We start from the raw sequence: 20159 nt of genomic DNA, 5'->3' as shown, positions 1-20159 counted from the left end.
ACAATCTGAAAAGGCTGTTACGTGTGAGTAGAGATTTTCTGCATGTTCTTGAATGAAGACAGTTTATTTCAACACATTAAATGAAGAAATGGCTATGAGACACCAACTTTTTTCTTTTCAGACATTAAAGAGTTTTTTAAAAATGTGAAACTGTGCTACTCTTTTCACAAAATTCTTTTGAAGGTAATTCTCCTAATAGAAAATTTATTTCTGTTAATCGGTAAATAATTTATTATGAAATGAATTTGAAAATAGTTTTAAAAAATGTTTAGTTTCAATTTGGAGTACAGTACACATTAGTAGATACAACCCACATGAGCAAACTTCTTTGAGGAACTCAGTAATCTGTACATGTGGAAGGGTTCTCTTAACAACCATTTTTAAACCAGATAGTCTCCTAAGAGTTGTCCCTCAGATACTGTTGAACATCAGTTTGTGTCTCTTGTTAGGCTAGTCTGTCATAGATGAGGCGATTGAATTGGGCTTTGAAGGAAAGTTTTGGCCTTTCATTTAAGACTTGAATATACTTTTAACTTATAAAATACATGACGGAATTTAAATTGATGGTTTCATTTTGAGTTCATATGGCTAAAGAAAGTGTTACCTGCAGAGCAAATGAGTGGATAATTATATCCGGAAGAAAAAGAAAAGAATTTCAGAAAATGATGAATAAAAAATACTGAACTGTGAACTGCAAGTAATTGTGGAACAAGCATTGTCTGAAACTGTTGGATTCTGGCTCATAGTGACCCTAAGCATTATCTTAATGGGAATCTTAATTAGACAAACAAGATTAGGTTTAGTAAACACCTTAAATGAAAGAGATTGCAAAGTATAAGTGGGGGTACAATCGGAGTATTTTAATTACTGATAACACTACAGATTTACCCAACCATAAAGAAATAGAAGTAATAGTTTATTTGTTTCTATGAAGTAACTCTGTGTTTGAGTAAATTGTTGGTAGGTACTATGAAAGTTAATTGTGGGGAACATTTATGAGAACCTTACTGAAGGTAATTTAGAGAAGAGACTTCACAGATTTTTTTTTTTTAATCTGTATAAAGTTAATCAGGATTACCTTGACTTAAGGAGTCCTGACGGTGCAATGGTTAAGGACTCAGCTGCTAGCTAAAAGCAATGAACAATCTGACAAGGAAATTTAGAAAACAATTCCATTTTCAATGATATCTTAAATAATACAATATCAAGGAATTAATTTAACCAGGAAGGTGAAAACAGTGTACGCTGAAAACTGTAGAAAAACATCATTGAAAGAAATTAAAGAAGATCTGAATAAAGGGAAAGACACTTCTTGGATTCGGAGGCTTAATATTGTTAAGATAGAAATACTACCCAAAGTGACCTAGAGATTCAACATGATTCCTATCAAAATGCCAATAGTCTTTATTGCAGAAGTAGAAAAGCCAATCCTCAAATTCATATGGAATTGCAAAGAGCCCCGAATAGCCAAAGCAATCTTGAAAAAGAACAACAAAGTAGGAGGACTCACACTTCTATTTCAAAATATACTATAAAGCTATAGTAATCCCAACAGTCTGGTACCAGCATACAGATAGAGATATAGAGCAACAGGCTAGAATTGGGAGTCCAGAAATAAACGCATGTATCTGTGGGCAACTAGTGTTGAACTAGGGTGCCAAGTCCCTTCAGTGGGGGAAAAAACAGTCTCTTCAACAAAGATGCTGGGACCGTTGGATCTCTCTATGCACAAGATTGAAGTTTGACTCATATCTCATACCATATATAAAGATTAAACCAAAATGGATCAATGACTAAGTGTAAAAACTAAAACCATGAAACTCTTAGAATAGGGATAATGCTTCAGGACCTAGTTTTTGACAGTGGATTCTTACATATGACACCAAAAGCATGAACACTAAAAGATAAAATAGATAAATTGGACTTCATCAAAATTAGAAGCTTCTGTGCATCAGAGAAATTTATCAAGGAACTGAAGAAACAACCTACAGAATAGGAGAAAATATTTGGGAAGCATGTAATATCCAGAATATATATTAAGGCACAGTGGTTAAGAGCTAAGGCTGCTAACCAAAAGGCCGGCCGTTCGAATCCACCACTTACTCTTTGGAAACCCTGTGGGGCAGTTCTACTTTGTCCTATAGAATCGCTATGAGTCAGAATCAACTTGATGGCAACGGGTTTGGGTTTTATCAGTGGTGACTCAGTGGTAAAATTCTGAACCTCGATATGGGAAACCCCTGTCTGTCAGTGGATATTTGCTGAATATGATGCCGAATAGGTTTCCGTGGAGCTTCCAGACTAAGATGAACTAAGAAGAAAGGCCGGTGGTAATCTTCTTCTGAAAAATCAGCTAATGAAAACCCCATGGATCACAGCGGTCCATTCTGCAGCCGATCATGTGAGTGGTGTAGGACTAGGCAGTATTTTATTCCGTTGTGCATGGGGTCTCCATGAATCAGAGGCGGACTCAACAACAGCTGACAGCAAGAACAACAGCAACAACTCAACAAGAAAAAGACGAACAATTCAGTTAAAAAATGGGCAAAGGACTTGACTAGACATTTCACCAAAGAACTATCCAAATGGGCAATAAGCATATGAAAAGATGCTCAAAGGCCATTAGTCATGGTTGTTAGTGGCCATTGAGTGAAGTTGCTAGCATTCCACCCTGACTTACGGAGACCTCATCCACAACAGAATGAAATGCTGCCTGGTCTTGTGCCGTCCCGTCCCCATGATGAGTTGCAGATCGGCAGGCTTTTCTTCCTAGTCCGTCTTAGGAAGCTCCACTGAAACGTATTCAGCATTATAGCAACACACAAGCCTCCGCTGACAGACAGGCGGTAGCTGCACATGAGGTGCATTGGCCTGGAATCAAACCTGCGTCTCCTGCATGTAGGGCAAGAATTCTACCCCAGAACCGCCACTACCCCCTTATAATGTTTCATGGTATCTTCAGATTTCGTGTGCTTGAAATTAAATTTATCGTCTTCCTTTCCCTGAAAATTCTGTTACTCTCTGTGTTTGCCTTGTTGGTGAATGGTGCTATCATCTGCTCAGTTCCAGAAGTCATAAATTCAAAAGTCGTTCTTAACTCCTCCTTCCATCACCCTCCCATAGTCACTTGATTACTAAGTTCTGTTAATTCTGTCTTAATATCCTAGAAATCGTTCCTCTGCTTTCATCCCTTCTGCTATGGTTCAGGTTCTTATTTGAACCATTGACTACTGCATCAGCCTCTTAATTGCCTTTCTGGACTTTAGGCTGACTCTTTGTTCTTTCTTGTTAGTGTATTCAATTCTTAATATTTCTGAGATACAAATTTGAAGAGTCACACCCATGGTTAAAATTTTCAATTATTGGCCATCACCTTCATGATAATAGTGGCATTAAATGTAGCTAAGTGCATAACTTATTGTGGTGCAGTGAATAAATATGGCCCTTGTAGCATGGTCTTTGTAACTCCTACCAAATGACTGGGTGAGACTATGCGAATGAGGTGCTTGTGGCCCACCAAAGGGATTGGCAAGTTTGCTAATAATATAAATAAGGTGCATGGCACCTTGTGGGGGTACAACCATGCAGATAGGTGTATGCAGCCCTAATGAGGGGATTGGTCAGTTTTTCCATCTGACTAGGCTTAAAATGAGCCATCCCGGAGGTGGGAAGAGAGGATTTCAACACCACGAGGAAAGAAGAGTCAAGAGTGGAGTGCATCCTTTGGACCCGGGATCCTTGTGGTGAGATCCTCCTAGATTCAGGAGACAGACAGAGAGCTGTGACACCAGAGATGGTGAGAAACAGCTGCAGAGAAATGGTGGCAGCAGAGGCAGCAGAATCAGGAGACTGGCAGGAGACGGCGAAGTGGGCTTCCCAAGCCACAGAGCAAGAGAGTTGAGCACCTTTGGACTGGAGGCTTACTGGCAGAGTGGGGTGCCTCCGGCTACTTATCGGCAGAGCTAAAAGAGCTTTGTAACACTTACCTGAATAGGGCAGAGGCCAAGGGGCCAGAGAAAGATGTGCCTGCAAAGACACTGAGAAGCGGCTGTCCTGATCAAAGAACTGTATCCTGAGCATTCCTGAACCTGAATCGTAACCTGTTAAAAAAAAAGTTACTTCCCTAATAAACTCCATAATTATGAATATTGTCTGTGAGTTCTTTGTGGTCATTGCAACAAATTATTAATCCCAGCAGAGGAGTAGAGAGTGCCGTGGGAGGGACGTTTGGTGTCATAATTGGTAAAAAGGTTGAAAGGTGGAGGCATGTCCGATTCCTGCCTTGTAAGAACCAGCGTGGGCTGTTGATTTTGATTCTCCTTTTCGTATGTGAAGTTAGAGGAGGTCAGATGCCTCGCCATGGCATATTTACACTTGTGTTGTCTGATTTTATTCTTTGAACAGTCCTTTGCTACTTCCTGGTTGCACAGATGAGGAAATTGAGACCTAGATTTAAACCCAGGACTGTCTGTTTTTAGTTTATGCTCTTAGGCACTTTCTTATGCTACTTATGTAGGACATTCCAGACCCCTTGTCTTGTGGCTCTTACCCACTTGCATTTTCTTAAAACATAGTTCCACTACCCACTGCCGTCGAGTCGATTCCGACTCATAGTGACCCTGTAGGACAGAGTAGAACTGCCCCATCGAGTTTCCAAGGAAACATAGTAGGCACTTGGTAAATGTTTGTTGAATGAGTGTTAGGCAGTGATGAATAACAGGGGACAGTGAGACTAGCCCAGCGTAGAAAGACATGAAAGAGACATCTGAAGAAAAGGATTCCTCTGGCTGGCCATGTTCATAAACGGTCAGCCTTTGGGTTAAAGCAAAATAGTGAGAGGTAACCAAATGAGGGAAATGAAATCCAGAAGGGATGATTAAAAGAGAGAAGCTTTCTGTTTTTAACTTGAATGAATTATGTCCTAGGGTTGTAAGAACCTGAAAATGAAGCCTCTAAATACCCTTTTATGTTTTTAGGACTTGTGGAATTAAAAAGAGAGATGCCTGAAAACTAGAGACAGAGAAGTATATTTTTCAGAAAGGGGAAGAAGAAAGACTATAGAGCTTGCTATGGCCCTCAGGTGAGAATCTAGAATAAATTACTTAAAGGATAAATTGTTTCCAGGAGAGGTGAAGCACTAATCATTAGGAAATAGCCTGAATTCATTAAGAAATAAACAAAACAGCGGAGCCTTCTTTTTGCACATGGAGCCTGTTGTTTTCCGTCCATTGGATGAGATATAAGGTTTACTCATCAAAAGCACAGATGGCACAGATCATGGGAGGGAGAGGGTGTTAGCTAGGATGGGCTAGATTCTGCTGTAGTAATAACCTCAAATTTTGGTGCTTAAAAACAAAAGAGATTTATTTTTTAAATAATATATTTTTGGTGATTCCAATTCAACAGGTTTCACACATACTACTTAATGACATTGGTTACATTCTTGTTTTTCCCCCCTATTATTGCATAGGGTGTATTTGTTTTTACAAAAGTAGAATGACTGTAACAACACCGATCTACCATGCCTGATATGGTCACTGTGCCCCATCCATACTTCCTGGGACCACAATATCATTTTTTAAATTTTATGTTGTTGTTGAGAATATATACAGCAAAACATACACCCATTCACCACAATTCAGTAACATTGATTACATTCTTCAAGTTATGTAACTCTTCTCACTCTTCTTTTCGTTTCTGAGTTGTTCGTTCCACATTAACATAAACTCACTGCCCCCTAAAGTTCCTATCTAATCTTTTGAGTTGCTGTTGTTACTTTGATCCCATATAGTCCTTCAAAGAGCACAATGCTCAAAGCAGACATTTTTTTACTAGTTAAGCTAGACTATTGTTTAGTTTTAGGAAGAATTCAGGAGATTTTTTTTGGTTTAAGGTTTAAAGATTATCTCGGAGCATTAGTTTCAGGGATTCATTCAGCCTCCATGGCTCCAGAAAGTCTGGATTCCATGAGAATTTTAAATTCTTTTCTGCATTTTAAATTTTAAATTCTTTGCTGCTAACCAAAATGTCTGTGGTTCAAATCTACCAGGTGGTCCTTGGAAACCGTATGGGGCAGTTCTACTCTGTCCTATAGGGTCACTATGAGTCGGAATCAACTCAATGGTAACTTTTTTTTTCGTGCATTTACCCTGTTTTGATCAGGATTCTTCTATAGATTTTTTGCTCAAAATGTTTGGTCATAGTAGCTGGGTACCATCCAGTTCTTATGGTCTCATGGCAACCAAAAAAAAAAAAAAAACAACCCTGATGCCCTCAAGTCTATTCTGACTGATAGCAACCCTGTAGGACAGAGTAGAACTGCCTCATAGGGTTTCCAAGGAGTGACTGGTAGATTTCAACTGCCAACCTTTTTGGTTAGCAGCTGAGCTCTTAACCACTGCCGCACCAGTTATTCATGGAGCCAATTAGCAACACATTCCATATCTCCTCCTGTTCCTTATTCTCCTTCTTCCTCTGTTGCTCCAGGCGAATAGAGACCAATTGTTGTGCCTTGGATGACCACTTGCAAGCTTTTAAGAACCCAGGCACTATGCAAGGAACCAGGAGGTAGAAAAGAAGCACTAAACATGTTATTAGGCCAATTAACGGGGATGTCGTGTGAAACTGCGACTCATGATGACCCAGTATATGCAGAGTAAAACTGTTCTCCACAGGGTTTTCAAGACTGTGGCCTTTCTGAAGCAGATCACCAGGCCTATCTTTCAAGGTACCTCTGAGTGGGTTTGAACTGCCAGTCTTTCAGTTAGCAGTCAAGCACTTAATTGTTTGCACCACCCAGGGACTCCTGAGACATCGTACCCACTGTTTTTAATAACCTCAGGAGATGGTGAATTTTCTCTCTCTGGGTAATCTCTCTGGTATTAACCAGAATTTTTTTTTTTTTTCTTTAGCTTTAAGGCCGTACAACCCACCATACATTGGGCCAGCTCACAGGAAACTGATCAAGAGAACAGGAGACATTCAATGAGAGTTTTCTTTCTTGGTGTTTCAGGAGAACTAGAAAGAGTCACAGCCTTTCCTTAATGTTGATGTATTTATTGAGGAGGAAAGAAATTATGTAACAGGGAAGTGCGGGGCACTGTTTGAGAACTTGGTCTTACCTGGCTAGTTATGGAACATTCTTATGCCTTGTTTAAGGATTTCTTTTTTATTTTTCAGGATTTGTTTTCAGGAAGACAGGAGGAAAGGAAGACATCTCAGGATCCCATTTCGAGGGTCCTTTGGCTACATTTCCACTGTCAACATTTTCTCCAAGAGTCCTGGGCCAGACACCTGGATTTCCAGATGGGTTTTGTAGTCAAGGAGATTTTAGAGAGGGGAGGTATTCCAGTTATGTAGAAAAGTTCAGTTATCTAAAGAATTTATTTTATAAAATACCATAAATCTTTGTGACCTAAAACAACAGCAATTTATTACTTTTCATGATTTTGTGGACTGACTGGTATCAACTGAGTGGTTTTGTTCCGCATGGTGTAGCTGAGGTCACTCATGGGCTACATTTAGCTGGAAGCCCGGCTGGGACTAGGACATCTAAGATGGCCTCTCATCCTCTAATACCTCTCACCATTTGGCAATGTAGCCCAAGTTTCTTCATACCATGGCATTTAGCTTCCAAGAAGAAATGTTTCAAGAGGACAAGCCCCAATATGCAAGCACTAATCAAGCCTCTGCTGGCATCATTTTGCTAATGTCTCATTGGCCAAAGCAAGTCACATGATCAAGTCTAGAGTCAGTGTGGGAGGGGGCTACACAAGGGTGCAAACACCAGGAGGTTTTGTTCACTGGAGGCCACCACTATAATGATTTACCACAAGTGAGCAGGGCAGTTTTGCACACTGGATCCTCAGTTGTCAGTGCTTAGGTATGGATGCGTAACCTAAGATCTGGTCCTTGACTTTGCAGTTCCAGAAACTCTATGTGACTAGGAGTTCATGCTTAGCCCCGTGCGTTTATCTGAAATTGCTTCTCATCATCACTCGAAGACGTGAATTTAGGCTGTCATAGTTTTATCTCAAGATTCTGTCGTCTTGGCCACAGATGGTTGAACCAGAGTGGACACCCGACCTATGACTCTGTTGGCTGAGCTGGCCCAATTGGACTTTTTCTTAAGACTCTGGAATGGGAATACTGAGAGACTAAGATCCAAACTGGTGAAGAGATTATAGAAAATCTCGTAGATAGTCTAAAACGAGTTCAGAAATATATCTAAACTCCTGAGATGACTAGAAAATGAGACTGCTAAACCATAGTTTAAGTGGTTAAGTGCTATGGCTGCCAACCAAAAGGTCGGTAGTTCGAATCCGCCAGGCGCTCCTTGGAAACTCTATGGGGCAGCTCTACTCTGTCCTCTAGGGTTGCTATGAGTCGGAATCGACTCAGCGGCAGTGGTTTTAAACCATAGTTATTAAGAGATTGGCTGCTAACCAAAAGATTGGCAGTTTGAATCCACCAGCTGCTTCTTGGAAACCCTATGGGCAGTTCTACTTTGTCCTATAGGGTCGCTATGAGTTGGAATCAACTTGATGGCAACAGGTATTCACTAGTGGATATATGTTTCTGCTCATTCTCTTATGCTCCATGACAATATCTAGCTGCAAGGGAGGCTGGGAAATGTCATCTCTAGCTGAGTAGCCATGCACCCAACTACTATGGAAGAAGGAGAAAGTGTATTTTAGTGAAGACTTAGCTGCTGCCTCCTTCCCCCCACCCCCTCCCCACACAGCATAGTGTTCAATTCCTGGTTACCTTTCAGGAGGGAGAAAGACAAGAGTGTATTTACAGGGAGTAAACAGGATGATGAAGGCCTCAAAATCAGGCCATAAACAGATTGGTTAAAAACTTGGGGATCGTTATATTGAATATTTAGGAAACGAAATGGCTGCTTTTGAATGTTTTACGTGCAAAAAGAGATAAATGTTGTTCTGTAAAGGCTCCAGGAGTAAATATAATAAGAGGAAGCTAAGCAGTAACCAGTTGCCATCAAGTCAGTTCTTGACTCATGGCTCAGAGAAATGTATTTATGTTCATTATAAGAAAAGAAGATTCTAGCAGAGTTGTCCAGAATGATTTACACCTCAGGTACATTGTGAACTAGAAGAAGAGATCAAAAAAAAAACAAAAAAAATTTTTTTTATTGAGTACATATTATGTGCTCAACACTATTGAGGTTGCTTCCAACCCTGAGAGTCTGTTGCAGCTCCACGTACTTTTCTCCAAACCCTATTTTTCGTGACTCACTGACAAGCCTGCAAAGAGCATATATGAGTTAAATTTGTGGGGTAGAACATCCTAGGGGATAAGCCCTGGAGGGTGTTGTGTATGTTCAAGTTGTGAGTTCTGTGGTAGATGGAGAAGTTGGCCAGGGTGCAGAAAGAAGGAAGCATATCACTTAGTTATTTTCTGATTCTCAGCAGCAACCTGAGATCTTCCAGAAGGGGTTATATAGTCCTGACCAGCATAGCTTTGTGGCGGCCCTCCTGTCTGCCGTATTACCACACTGGTGAGCCCAGAGAATGCTGCCAAGAAGTATGAGAGGGCTGCTTTGAAAGCTCTGTCCAATGTACGAATGTCCATTGTCTTCCATATAGCTCCTGTGGGTACTGGTGGGAGACAAGATGCCTTTCTTGATGTGAGTTCCTGGTTGTTTACTGGAGTCGACAAGAGTGTTTTGTCATTCCTTGTACTTCTGGATCCAAAGATATAAGAGAACAGAGGGGCCCCCACATCTGCAATTCACATAAACAAAGTGACAGAGTAACAGGAAATGGGCCAGGGCACACAAACAAAGACATTCCCCAGAACAATGGGGCAGGTATCAGAAACTAGCCCACGAACTTCTTTAAAGTTGTCTCTCAGAAGCAACCAGATGAAATGAACCCCAGAGACATGCGTCGAACATCCACCTGTGACCCCTGTGTGACCTTTCACCAGGGGCTGTGAAGGGAGGCAGCCGCAGCTGGGGAATCGAACTCAGAGTGAGAGACTGCACAGGCATGACACCCCATAAGTCCTACTATGAATTCCAGAGGCCTGTGGGACAAGAGCCGTCTTAGAAAGTAGCTGCGTGTGCACCTTCGGTAACCTATCCCCACCCAAAACTGGCTAGTTACCAGAAAACCCCACCTGTGCCTCTGAATAAACATGAATCTTTTTCACACTGAAGTATTTAAAAGCCCGTGCAAGTCCTTCGTTCTGTGAGACGGGCGGTAAGCATTGCCTAGGCCTTCCTTACCTCTGCTTGCAAGCCTCTTCAGTAAAGCTTTGCTGGTGTGCCTTACCTGCTCATTCTTGACCAGTGAGAGGCAAGAACCTTATTTAATTAAAGGCATAGAGACTCTGGCAACAGTTCTGAATCTCCTCAATATTTCTGCTTGTTTCTCTTTAATTGAACACTCACCTCAGTCAATCCTAAGCTCTAATGTTATGCTGGTCTACCAGTGTGGACACTTAAGTGACAAAGTTTTAGGAAGAGACCCTAAAACTTTAAACCTCCTTGAAGCTTGGGATAAACTTTATGTGCCCGCAAGTAAGAATTGCCACACTTCGCTGGGAAGTTGGAGGAGAGCTAAGAGATTGAAGTAGAAATGTATTTGGACATAAAAATATTTTAGTCAAGCTGTGAAGAAGCAGCACAGGGGATGATTTGAGGCCCCTGGAGCCATCAAGTAGCATGATTGGCAATACCGTTTGGAGAACAAGGGTGTTCTGTGTGAACAGTTTCTCACACTTACCCACACTCCACCTTCCAGCCCTGTCTCTGTGTCTTTTAAATCTAGTGCCTCAGATTTAGTCAGATGATAATAGACACTTGTCATGCCTGAGTGAAAGGTTCCAAAGGGAGGTTGGAAGGGTCTTATGACCCTGAGGAAGAAAGGATGTTTACAGTCGAGTTGAACCTATCCACCTAAAGAGCTTTAGCCAGCTTCCTCCCAGTTCATCTAATGGAAAGCACACTTCATCACAGCAGGTGACAATTTTTTCCCAAAAAAACACAGAAGGTAGACTCAAATGAGAAAGGCATATTCTTTCAATTGACTTCCTAAGGCGCTCTAACCTTTTGTCTTTAGCCTGCTTGTAATAAGTGCCATCAAATTAGCCAAGAATGACTCTATCTCAGCATCCAAGAGTAGGGGCCTGTCTAGAAAAATGAGTGCCTATGGCAATTAGTTTTAAATTGCTGAATGATCTCACAGCTGGCAATGGAAACTTCGATGGCCAATAGAAACTGCTCATTAGAGCCCTTCCTCAAGCAGTACTCAGGGTACACGTCCTACTTGCGATACCTTAGTTACACCTCTGTCAAGAGGAGTGAAACCAAAGAGAGTGTGGGTGGGTATGATGTCATTTCTCCTCATAAGGATTATTCCTTGTTCTAGATTGCAAAAACTGAAATTATGTTAAAAGATATGAACGTTGTGAAGGACCTTGATACGTGTTGCCGAACTGCCTTCTTGAAAAGTAGTACCAGATCACGACACTGAACTCAAGTTCCTTATAGACCCACTGCTGTCTTTGGACAATTTCTCATAGAAATACACAACGCTAAGGTACTAGGTATAGTACTAGGTATAGTACCTTAGCATTGTGTATTTCTAAAGCTAATACTAGGTATAGTACCTTAGCGTTGTGTATTCCTAAAGCTAACAGCTGTACTATATTCCTGAATCTTACTACCAGCTCCCGTTCTTACAATTTAACTGTAACATTGATACTTAGAACTCTTTGCCCCACTCACTCTAGGGACTGAGTGTACTTGAAAAATTAATTTTAGAGTAAGTCCTTATATGTAAAGCTCCCATTCCAGGATTATACGAGCCTGAATATATACCCACTACACTAGGCATACTCTCAACATGAGCTTGGCACATCCACTGGCAGCATTTTGTTGGAGAAAATAAAGACATGTTCCTAAGGAATCTCAGGGTGCCTCCTACACGTACTTTTAAAAACGTGCTTGTCGTTAAAGTATTTACATTGTGTGTAGTCCCTTAATGCGGAAATAGACAAAGGAAAAAGGGAGAGAGACTTTGTCACTGTTGTTCATTGCTGTATTTCAGCACCAAAAACAATGCCTGGCACGTAGTAGAAGCTCAATAAATATTTGTTAAATGACTGAGTGAAATTTTCCTTCTTTTGTTGAGAAGTCTCATAGGGCATTTGTTTGGATGGTCTAAGGGTCATAAAAAGGATGCCTTTTGGGGTTTCTTCCTCATCCACTTTTCAGGGAATCAGGCATCCATTTGATACCAGCTGTGCAGTCCCAGGAACCTTGTTTATATAATATGATGTAGCCTTGCTATAGATGATTGGCTCAGATATACTTTCTCTTATTTTGGAATTGCACTAAGAGATTTCTATTTGTGACTGTACTGGTCTTTGGAAAGACCTCTCAGGAAGTGGGAGTGAAGTCATGGTCTCTTCTAGGTGGAGATGGAGAGCCGAGAAAGGCCATTTGCAGAAAGAGACAACAGAAAGGAGTAAAGGAGAAGTACAGTAAAAATGAGCTTAGATTCCACTGTGTACCCACTAGAATTGCTCAAATGAGGGCAGACAATACCAAGTGTTGGTAAAAATATGGAGCAACTGGAACTCACTGCTAGTTGAAATGTAAAGTGGTACAACCACTTTGGAAAACAGCAGCAGTTTCTTACAAACGCACACTTGCCATGTAACGCAGAAACCCTATTCCGTGTATATTCACAACATACAGATTTCGTCCAAGATATATGTGCTGGAATGTTTCCTGAAGCACTATTTTAAATAGTCCCAAATGGGAAACAACTCAAATGCCCAACATTAGCAGTCTGAATAACTAAATTGTGGTATATTCACAGAACGGAATACTCCACAGCGGTAAGAATGAATGAATTACTGTGACATATGGATGACATTAATGAATCTCATAAGTACAATGCTGAATAAAGAAAGTGTAAAAAACAATCAAAATTAATGTGTGCTGTTAGATGTCAGGACTGTGGCTAGCCTTGGGGAATAATAAGTGGAGGAGTGGGAGCTTCTGAGGTGCTGGCAATGCTCTGTTTCTTGATCTGGTGCTGGTTACATTGCTGTGTTTAGTTTGTGAAAATTTATGGAGCTGTGCACTTAGGATGTGCACTTTACATATTCATATTTCAGTAAAAAGGTTTAGGAAAAATTTTCATCTAAAATTTTAAAAATGAGTCTAGAAACAGAGATGAATGCCTGCTAATGTCAGCAGCATTCCTTAGATTCCATGAGAAACCTGAACTGTTGTTTAAAATTCCTTTTCTGGATGTAAGGTATCTTGTCTGGGTTTCTTCAGTCTGGGTATCCAGCCATTGATTCCCAAGCCTCTTCCACTGGATGGAAGCTCTCCTAGTGACATAGATTTTTGGCCCACAAATATCCCTTTCCCCTCCCCCATCCTGGCCATCTTCGAAAGTAGATGAATCTGTTCTCTGCAGGAAATTAAGTACATATTCATCAAATAAACAATTTGCAGATGTTTAGTCTAAACTAACCCACCAAATCTGCTTCCCAGAAAGGAAGCAGCATTTCCTATCTGCCTGGGATGAAAGATGGAGAATGCTGGCATCCAGATCACCAGCCAACAGTCTTGGGACACAGTCTGGGATGTCTTGTAGTCAGCAGAGACACTACGATTGTGGTTAAAACTATGCTCAGAAGTTTGGTGATTTATCCCCCAGCTCAGTCCCCTAGATGGTTTCCTGAGAAAACAGAAGCCAACTCAGTCCAGTTCCTCCCACACAACTTATCAAAAGGACAAACACCTAGCCCATGAAGTGGAGGTTATGGAGCAATGAGGTGCTCGCAGCTTAGTGAAGATTGGGCACTTGGCACTGAGCCCTAATCTTCGCCACATGGCTCATCTACCCAGCTCTAATTCAAACCTAGATAATGGAAGTAGCATCTTTATCTAGACAGGCTCAGATTTTTCCAACTTCATTCAGTACAATAAAGGATCATTGCAAAGCCAAAGTTCTGGATGCCAACTCTTTACATCTGTTCAGCGTCTTCTGTGACTATTTTCCCTCTGACCTTTCTTCTTGGATTGAATGGATGACCTCACTTGCTTCTAACCACAATGACTAGGACTCAAAGATGATGTCTGCTTGGAAATAAAATTTGGCTTCGGTAGCACCTTTCTGCCTCTGTATGGTTTAGACATCTCCAGACTTTTTTGTACCAGAAGACAGAAGAGGGAGATCTGGCGATTGGGCGCTTCTGGAAAGCCTGCTTAGTGTCAGTGCAAAGTGAGAATTTCATTCATTTACCCAACAGATGTTTACTGAGTACCTGTTATGTCCATGAATTATCTTACGTAATGACTGAGAATACAGCCATAAGCAGGATAGATAAAAATCTCTTCCCTCACGGGGTTTATATTCTAGAAGAAAGGAGATAGGCAATGAATGTATAAACAGATAAAAGGATAATTTCAGATAGCCATAGAGCTATGAGTAAAAGTGAAAAAATGTGATGAGAGAAAGAATTGCTAAGACTAAGATGGGAGCAAGCTGCTTTGGTAGGGTGGTAGGAGAAGACCGCTCTGGGGAACATTACATTTAAGCTGAGACTTGAATAATAACATGATTTGGGGAAAAGAGTATCCTGGACAGAAAAACCAGCAAGTACAAAGTCCTTAAGGTGGGGACAAGCTTAGTTGTTCAGGAACAGAAAGGACAGTGTGGCTGGAGTGAAAGAGAAAGGGATTTCAGATGAAGCCAAAGAGGTATGCAGGGGCTAGATCATGTGAGATCGTAGGCTGTGTTATGGAATAAAATTTGCTTGCCTGATGTAGACAGATGATTCAAATTCTTGGAAAGCCTCAAAGGGAAATAAAATACAGTACTAATTGTGGGAGAGGTAGTATAACCTAGTGGCTAGGGGTTTAGACTCTGGAAACAACTCTCTGGGACTACATCCCAGCTGTACCACTATGCTGTGTGAGTTTAGCAAAGTGACTTAACCTCTCTGGGCCTTGGTTCCTTCACCTTTAAGGTGGGAATAATAATTCATCCTCACAGATACTATTTTGCATTGAGGATTAAATAAATTTATATCTCTAAGATGCTTAGAACAGGGCCTGGCATTTACTATTTGCTTAAGTATTTTAGTTGTTGCACTGTTGTTGATGTTATTAATATTGTAGACTTATTACTAATGGGAAAAGGACTTTCAATGAGCTCTTCACTATGTTCTACTTTAGTTTTAAAAATGATAAGTGGAATTACATTGTCATAGAGTGCTTTATTTGTCTCTAACTCTTCCCTCCCTTCTCCTGTCATGACCTCTCTGGGTGGAGTATATCTCCTTATTCTACTGACTTTGGGCTTGGTCATGGGTTAGAGATTGAATTGTGTCCCCCAAAATATGTGTTGGAATCCTAACCTTATACCTGTGGGTGTAATTCTTTTGGGAATAGGGTTTTCTTGTTAATGAAGCTGTGTCAGTGTAGGGCGTGGCTTAAGCCTAATCACTTCTGAGTTATGAAAAGAGTAGATTAGACTCTTACAAAGCTGATTAGACTTAGAAGCAAGCACAGATGGAGGGAGGATAGATGCCACATGAAGATTGCCAAGGAACCAAGGAACACTGGGGCTACAGAGGCTGAGAAAAGGATCTTCCCCCAGAACAGCAAAGAGAGCCTTCTCCTACAGACAGCGCCCAAATCCATTCTCTGCCATCCTTGCTCTTTGCAGCTCTTGTTTTAGCTTAAAATTTCTGAACGGGTATATCTTATTAAGTGAGCCTAAGTTGTGTGTTTCAGCTTTCAGGATAACCTGGGAATTGCCACATAGTGGGCAGTAACGTCTGTGACCACCAACCTTGACCTAGTGCACAGCTATTAATTCAGCTGAAACACAAGAATACAGCCAAACCAGCTGTTAAAATATTTCCATGCCACTTGTAAGTTATCACTACCCCTAGTCCCCCAAGTCCCCCACCAACATGCAGGAAATCCCAGCCCTCCCCCAAGACATCCTAGACCACTGCCTTGATTCAGCAACTGAAGGGTTAATGCTTGGAGCAATAAGGAGCCTTTGGGATTCTCCCCTAGCTGCTGTGGCAGAGAGTCAGTAATGCCAGTGATCTCTGGTTATGAAATATTTTGGTTCCCCCTCTGCGTATGGGCCTTCTGCTACACCAGGTAAGCACTCTAGTGGGCATGGGGTAGAATGGAAGAAGAGTCATGGGTCTGGCCTTCCACATCATGCCAGGTCCCATCCATCCTGCTCCAAGATGAGGCTGTTTTTCTGCCATCCCAACATCAGTACCTGCTTGTCAGGCTTGAGCCAAAATGCTTCCATAAGTCATGGCCATCTGTGAGTGGAATCTAACAAGGGGAAACCAGGACCATGGAGAAGTGATGATCTGTGGTGCTTACTATGAAATGCGTATGCCACAGGTATTTGGCTTGCAGTAATTTGTGTTTGAGATCCAGATCCAGTACCTATAAAACCCTGTACCTAGAGCCCACATGTAAGGAAAGCTAAACTTTGTCTTCTTTCTTGCCAGACCCATTCACACACAGGCTTATATGGGAAGGAACTGCGTGGTCTTTTCCATTCTGTGTATATTTTCCAGTATAGTCAGATGTAGAAGGAAAATGTATTTACCTCAGTGAGGGAGTTCAGTTTGTGAGAGAAAACTCCTGTGGGAGGGGGAAAGACTGACAAGTCACAGGGAATTAGACAAGCTCTCCAAGTCTGCAGAGGAGCTGCAGTTCCAGCTTCCCTTATGCTGTGGCCCATCTCAGGAAATAAAGTGGTCAAGTTCGTTCAGGGACCACTGCCCACACTCCATCACTGAAGTGTAGCCCAATGGTCAGGAAGGTTCAGGAAAGTAAGGACTGCCCCGACATGAGACCCCCATCCCTTCTAAACAGACTGCTGAGCAGTAAAACAGTTCCAACATTGAGGGACTTTGTTTTTCATCATCACTTGTTGCCTGTGAACATGGGCTCGGCTGTAGTCATAAGGCCTCTGGGTGGGATTATTCTACGCGAAGATGGACTGAAAAAGTGGGGGTGCCTGTATGTGTGCTGAGCTAAAAGAGAGAGGAAGGAGGGGAGAAAGACAATGTGGAAAAGAAAACGAAAGCAGTATTTGAGGCATATGAAGGGAGAAAGACTAAGAAATTTTCTTTCTTGGCTTAACTGAAACAATGAAACAGAGCTGAGCTTTCAGTACCCAAAGACCACTGAGTAAGGGGACCTCAGGGGAATCACTCGATGGTGATCAGTGAGGTAGAGCAACCCAGCCCGGGGTTGGGACAGAGGCCATGAGGCTCCTGTGTTGGCCACTTTCTGTCCTCTTTCATCTCTAGGTTGGACCTGATGACCAGCATCTAACACCTAGTGTTCCCTGACAAGCTAGAGATAGCCTGTTGTTTTTAAGTCTTTTTTTTTTTTTTTTTATTGTCATTTGTACTCAGACCTTCTGCAAAACACCTCTTTAAAGCATTAAAAAGCAAAGATAACACTTTGAGGACTAAGGTGTGCCTAAACCATGCCATGATATTTTTAGTGGCCTCAATGCATGCCAAAGCTGTACAATGAATAAGGAAGACAGAAGGAATATCTCAACATGCCCCACATAACTGGACCCCTAGAAATTTCAGGCCTAGAATAATCCCTGAATTTTTGTGGGATTAATTTCCCACCCTATGGCATGCAACCATTTTTTTTTTAACTTTTATTGAGCTTCAAGTGAACGTTTACAAATCAAGTCAGTCTCTCACATATAAGTTTATATACACCTTACTCCGTACTCCCATTTGCTCTCCCCCTAATGAGTCAGCCCTTCCAGTCTCTCCTGACAATTTTGCCAGCTTCCAACTCTCTATCCTCCCATCCCCCCTCTAGACAGGAGATGCCAACACAGTCTCAAGTGTCCACCTGATACAAATAGCTCACTCTTCATCAGCATCTCTCTCCTACCCACTGTCCAGTCCCTTTCATGTCTGATGAGTTGTCTTTGGAAATGGTTCCTCTCCTGGGCCAACAGAAGGTTTGGGAACCATGACGGCCGGGATTCCTCTAGTCTCAGTCACACCATTAAGTATGGTCTTTTTGTGAGAATTTGGGGTCTGCATCCCACTGATCTCCTGCTCCCTCAGGGATTCTCTGTTGTGCTTCCTGTCAGGGCAGTCATCGGTTGTAGCCGGGCACCAACTAGTTCTTCTGGTCTCGGGATGATGTAGGTCTCTGGTTCATGTGGCCCTTTCTGTCTCTTGGGCTCTTAGTTGTCGTGTGACCTTGGTGTTCTTCATTCTCCTTTGATCCAGGTGGGTTGAAACCAATTGATGCATCTTAGATGGCCGCTTGTTAGCATTTAAGACCCCAGACCCCACATTTCAAAGTGGGATGCAGAATGTTTTCATAATAGAATTATTTTGCCAATTGACTTAGAAGTCCCCTTAAACCATGGTCCCCAAACCCCCGCCCTTGCTCCGCTGACCTTTGAAGCATTCATTTTATCCCGGAAACTTCTTTGCTTTTGGTCCAGTCCAGTTGAGTTGACCTTCCATGTATTGAGTATTGTCCTTCCCTTCACCTAAAGCAGTTCTTATCTACTAACTAATCAGTAAAATACCCTCTACCACCCTCCCTCCCTCCCCCGCCCCGTAACCACAAAAGTATGTGTTCTTCCCAGTTTATACTATTTCTCAAGATCTTATAATAGTGGTCTTATCCAATATTTGTCCTTTTGCCTCTGACTAATTTCGCTCAGTATAATGCCTTCCAGGTTCCTCTATGTTATGAAATGTTTCACAGATTCCTCACTGTTCTTTATCGATGCGTAGTATTCCAGTGTGTGAATATACCACAATTTATTTAACCATTCATCCGTTGATGGACACCTTGGTTGCTTCCAGCTTTTTGCTATTGTAAACAGAGCTGCAATAAACATGGGTGTGCATATATCTGCTTGTGTGAAGGCTCTTATTTCTCTAGGGTATATTCCGAGGAGTGGGATTTCTGGGTTGTATGGTAGTTCTATTTCTAACTGTTTAAGGTAACGCCAGATATATTTCCAAAGTGGTTGTACCATTTTACATTCCCAACAGCAGTGTATAAGAGTTCCAATCTCTCTGCAGCCTCTCCAACATTTATTATTTTGTGTTTTTTGGATTAATGCCAGCCTTGTTGGAGTGAGATGGAATCTCATCGTAGTTTTAATTTGCATTTCTCTAATGGCTAATAATCGAGAGCATTTTCTCATGTATCTGTTAGCTGCCTGAATATCTTCTTTAGTGAAGTGTGTGTTCATATCCTTTGTGCACTTCTTGATTGGGTTGTTTGTCTTTTTGTGGTTGAGTTTTGACATTATCGTATAGATTTTAGAGATCAGGCGCTGGTCGGAGATGTCATAGCTGAAAATTCTTTCCCAGTCTGTAGGTGGTCTTTTTACTCTTTTGGTGAAGTCTTTAGATGAGCATAGGTGTTTGATTTTTAGGAGCTCCCAGTTATCTGGTTTCTCTTCGTCATTTTTGGTAATGTTTTGTATTCTGTTTATGCCTTGTATTAGGGCTCCTAACGTTGTCCCTGTTTTTTCTTCCATGATCTTTATCGTTTTAGTCTTTATGTTTAGGTCTTTGATCCACTTGGAGTTAGTTTTTGTGCTTGGTGTGACATATGGGTCCTGTTTCATTTTTTTGCAAATGGATATCCAGTTATGCTAGCACCATTTGTTAAAAAGACTATCTTTTCCCCAATTAACTGACACCGGGCCTTTGTCAAAAATCAGCTGCTCATACGTGGATGGATTTATATCTGGATTCTCAATTCTGTTCCATTGGTCTATGTGTCTTTTGTTGTACCAGTTCCAGGCTGTTTTGACTACTGTGGCTGTATAATAGGTTCTGAAATCAGGTAGAGTGAGGCCTCCCACTTTCTTCTTCTTTTTCAGTAATGCTTTGCTTATCCGGGGCTTCTTTCCCTTCCATATGAAGTTGGTGATTTGTTTCTCCATCACATTAAAAAATGACATTGGAATTTGGATAGGAAGTGCATTGTATGTATAGATGGCTTTTGGTAGAATAGACATTTTTACTATGTTAAGTCTTCCTATCCATGAGCAAGGTATGTTTTTCCACTTAAGTAGGTCCTTCTTTTTAGTTTCTTGTAGTAGTAC

The 20159-nt window shown here is 41.4% G+C and overlaps 2 protein-coding genes across 26 annotated transcripts in view; both read left to right on the top strand.

The window, feature by feature from the left end:
* The window catches only part of LOC126068352 (uncharacterized), a 43471-nt gene extending 30358 nt beyond the window's left edge, over positions 1-13113 (top strand). For 15 of the 25 annotated variants that reach the window (XR_007515614.1, XR_007515619.1, XR_007515616.1 and 12 more), the window contains 3 exons: positions 4977-5080; positions 6487-6727; positions 6912-7273. Coding sequence is in view for 4 of the 25 variants with exons in the window: in XM_049870844.1 (XP_049726801.1) it covers positions 4977-4991 (15 nt within the window). In the remaining 21 variants the exon portion in view is untranslated. Of the gene's footprint in view, positions 1-4976; positions 5081-6049; positions 6124-6486; positions 6728-6911 lie in introns of all 25 variants that reach the window. The other 10 variants (XM_049870830.1, XM_049870834.1, XM_049870832.1 and 7 more) reach the window with 10 other exon arrangements.
* LOC126068340 (uncharacterized) overlaps positions 1-20159 on the top strand; it is a 250172-nt gene that overhangs the window by 216747 nt on the left and 13266 nt on the right. The gene's annotated exons all lie outside the window — the stretch shown is intronic.

The sequence above is a fragment of the Elephas maximus genome, chromosome 27 (assembly GCF_024166365.1).
Source record: "Elephas maximus indicus isolate mEleMax1 chromosome 27, mEleMax1 primary haplotype, whole genome shotgun sequence".
Taxonomy (NCBI): domain Eukaryota; kingdom Metazoa; phylum Chordata; class Mammalia; order Proboscidea; family Elephantidae; genus Elephas; species Elephas maximus.
The sequence above is the reverse complement of the archived record's forward strand: the minus strand, read 5'-3'. Positions and strand labels throughout refer to the sequence as shown.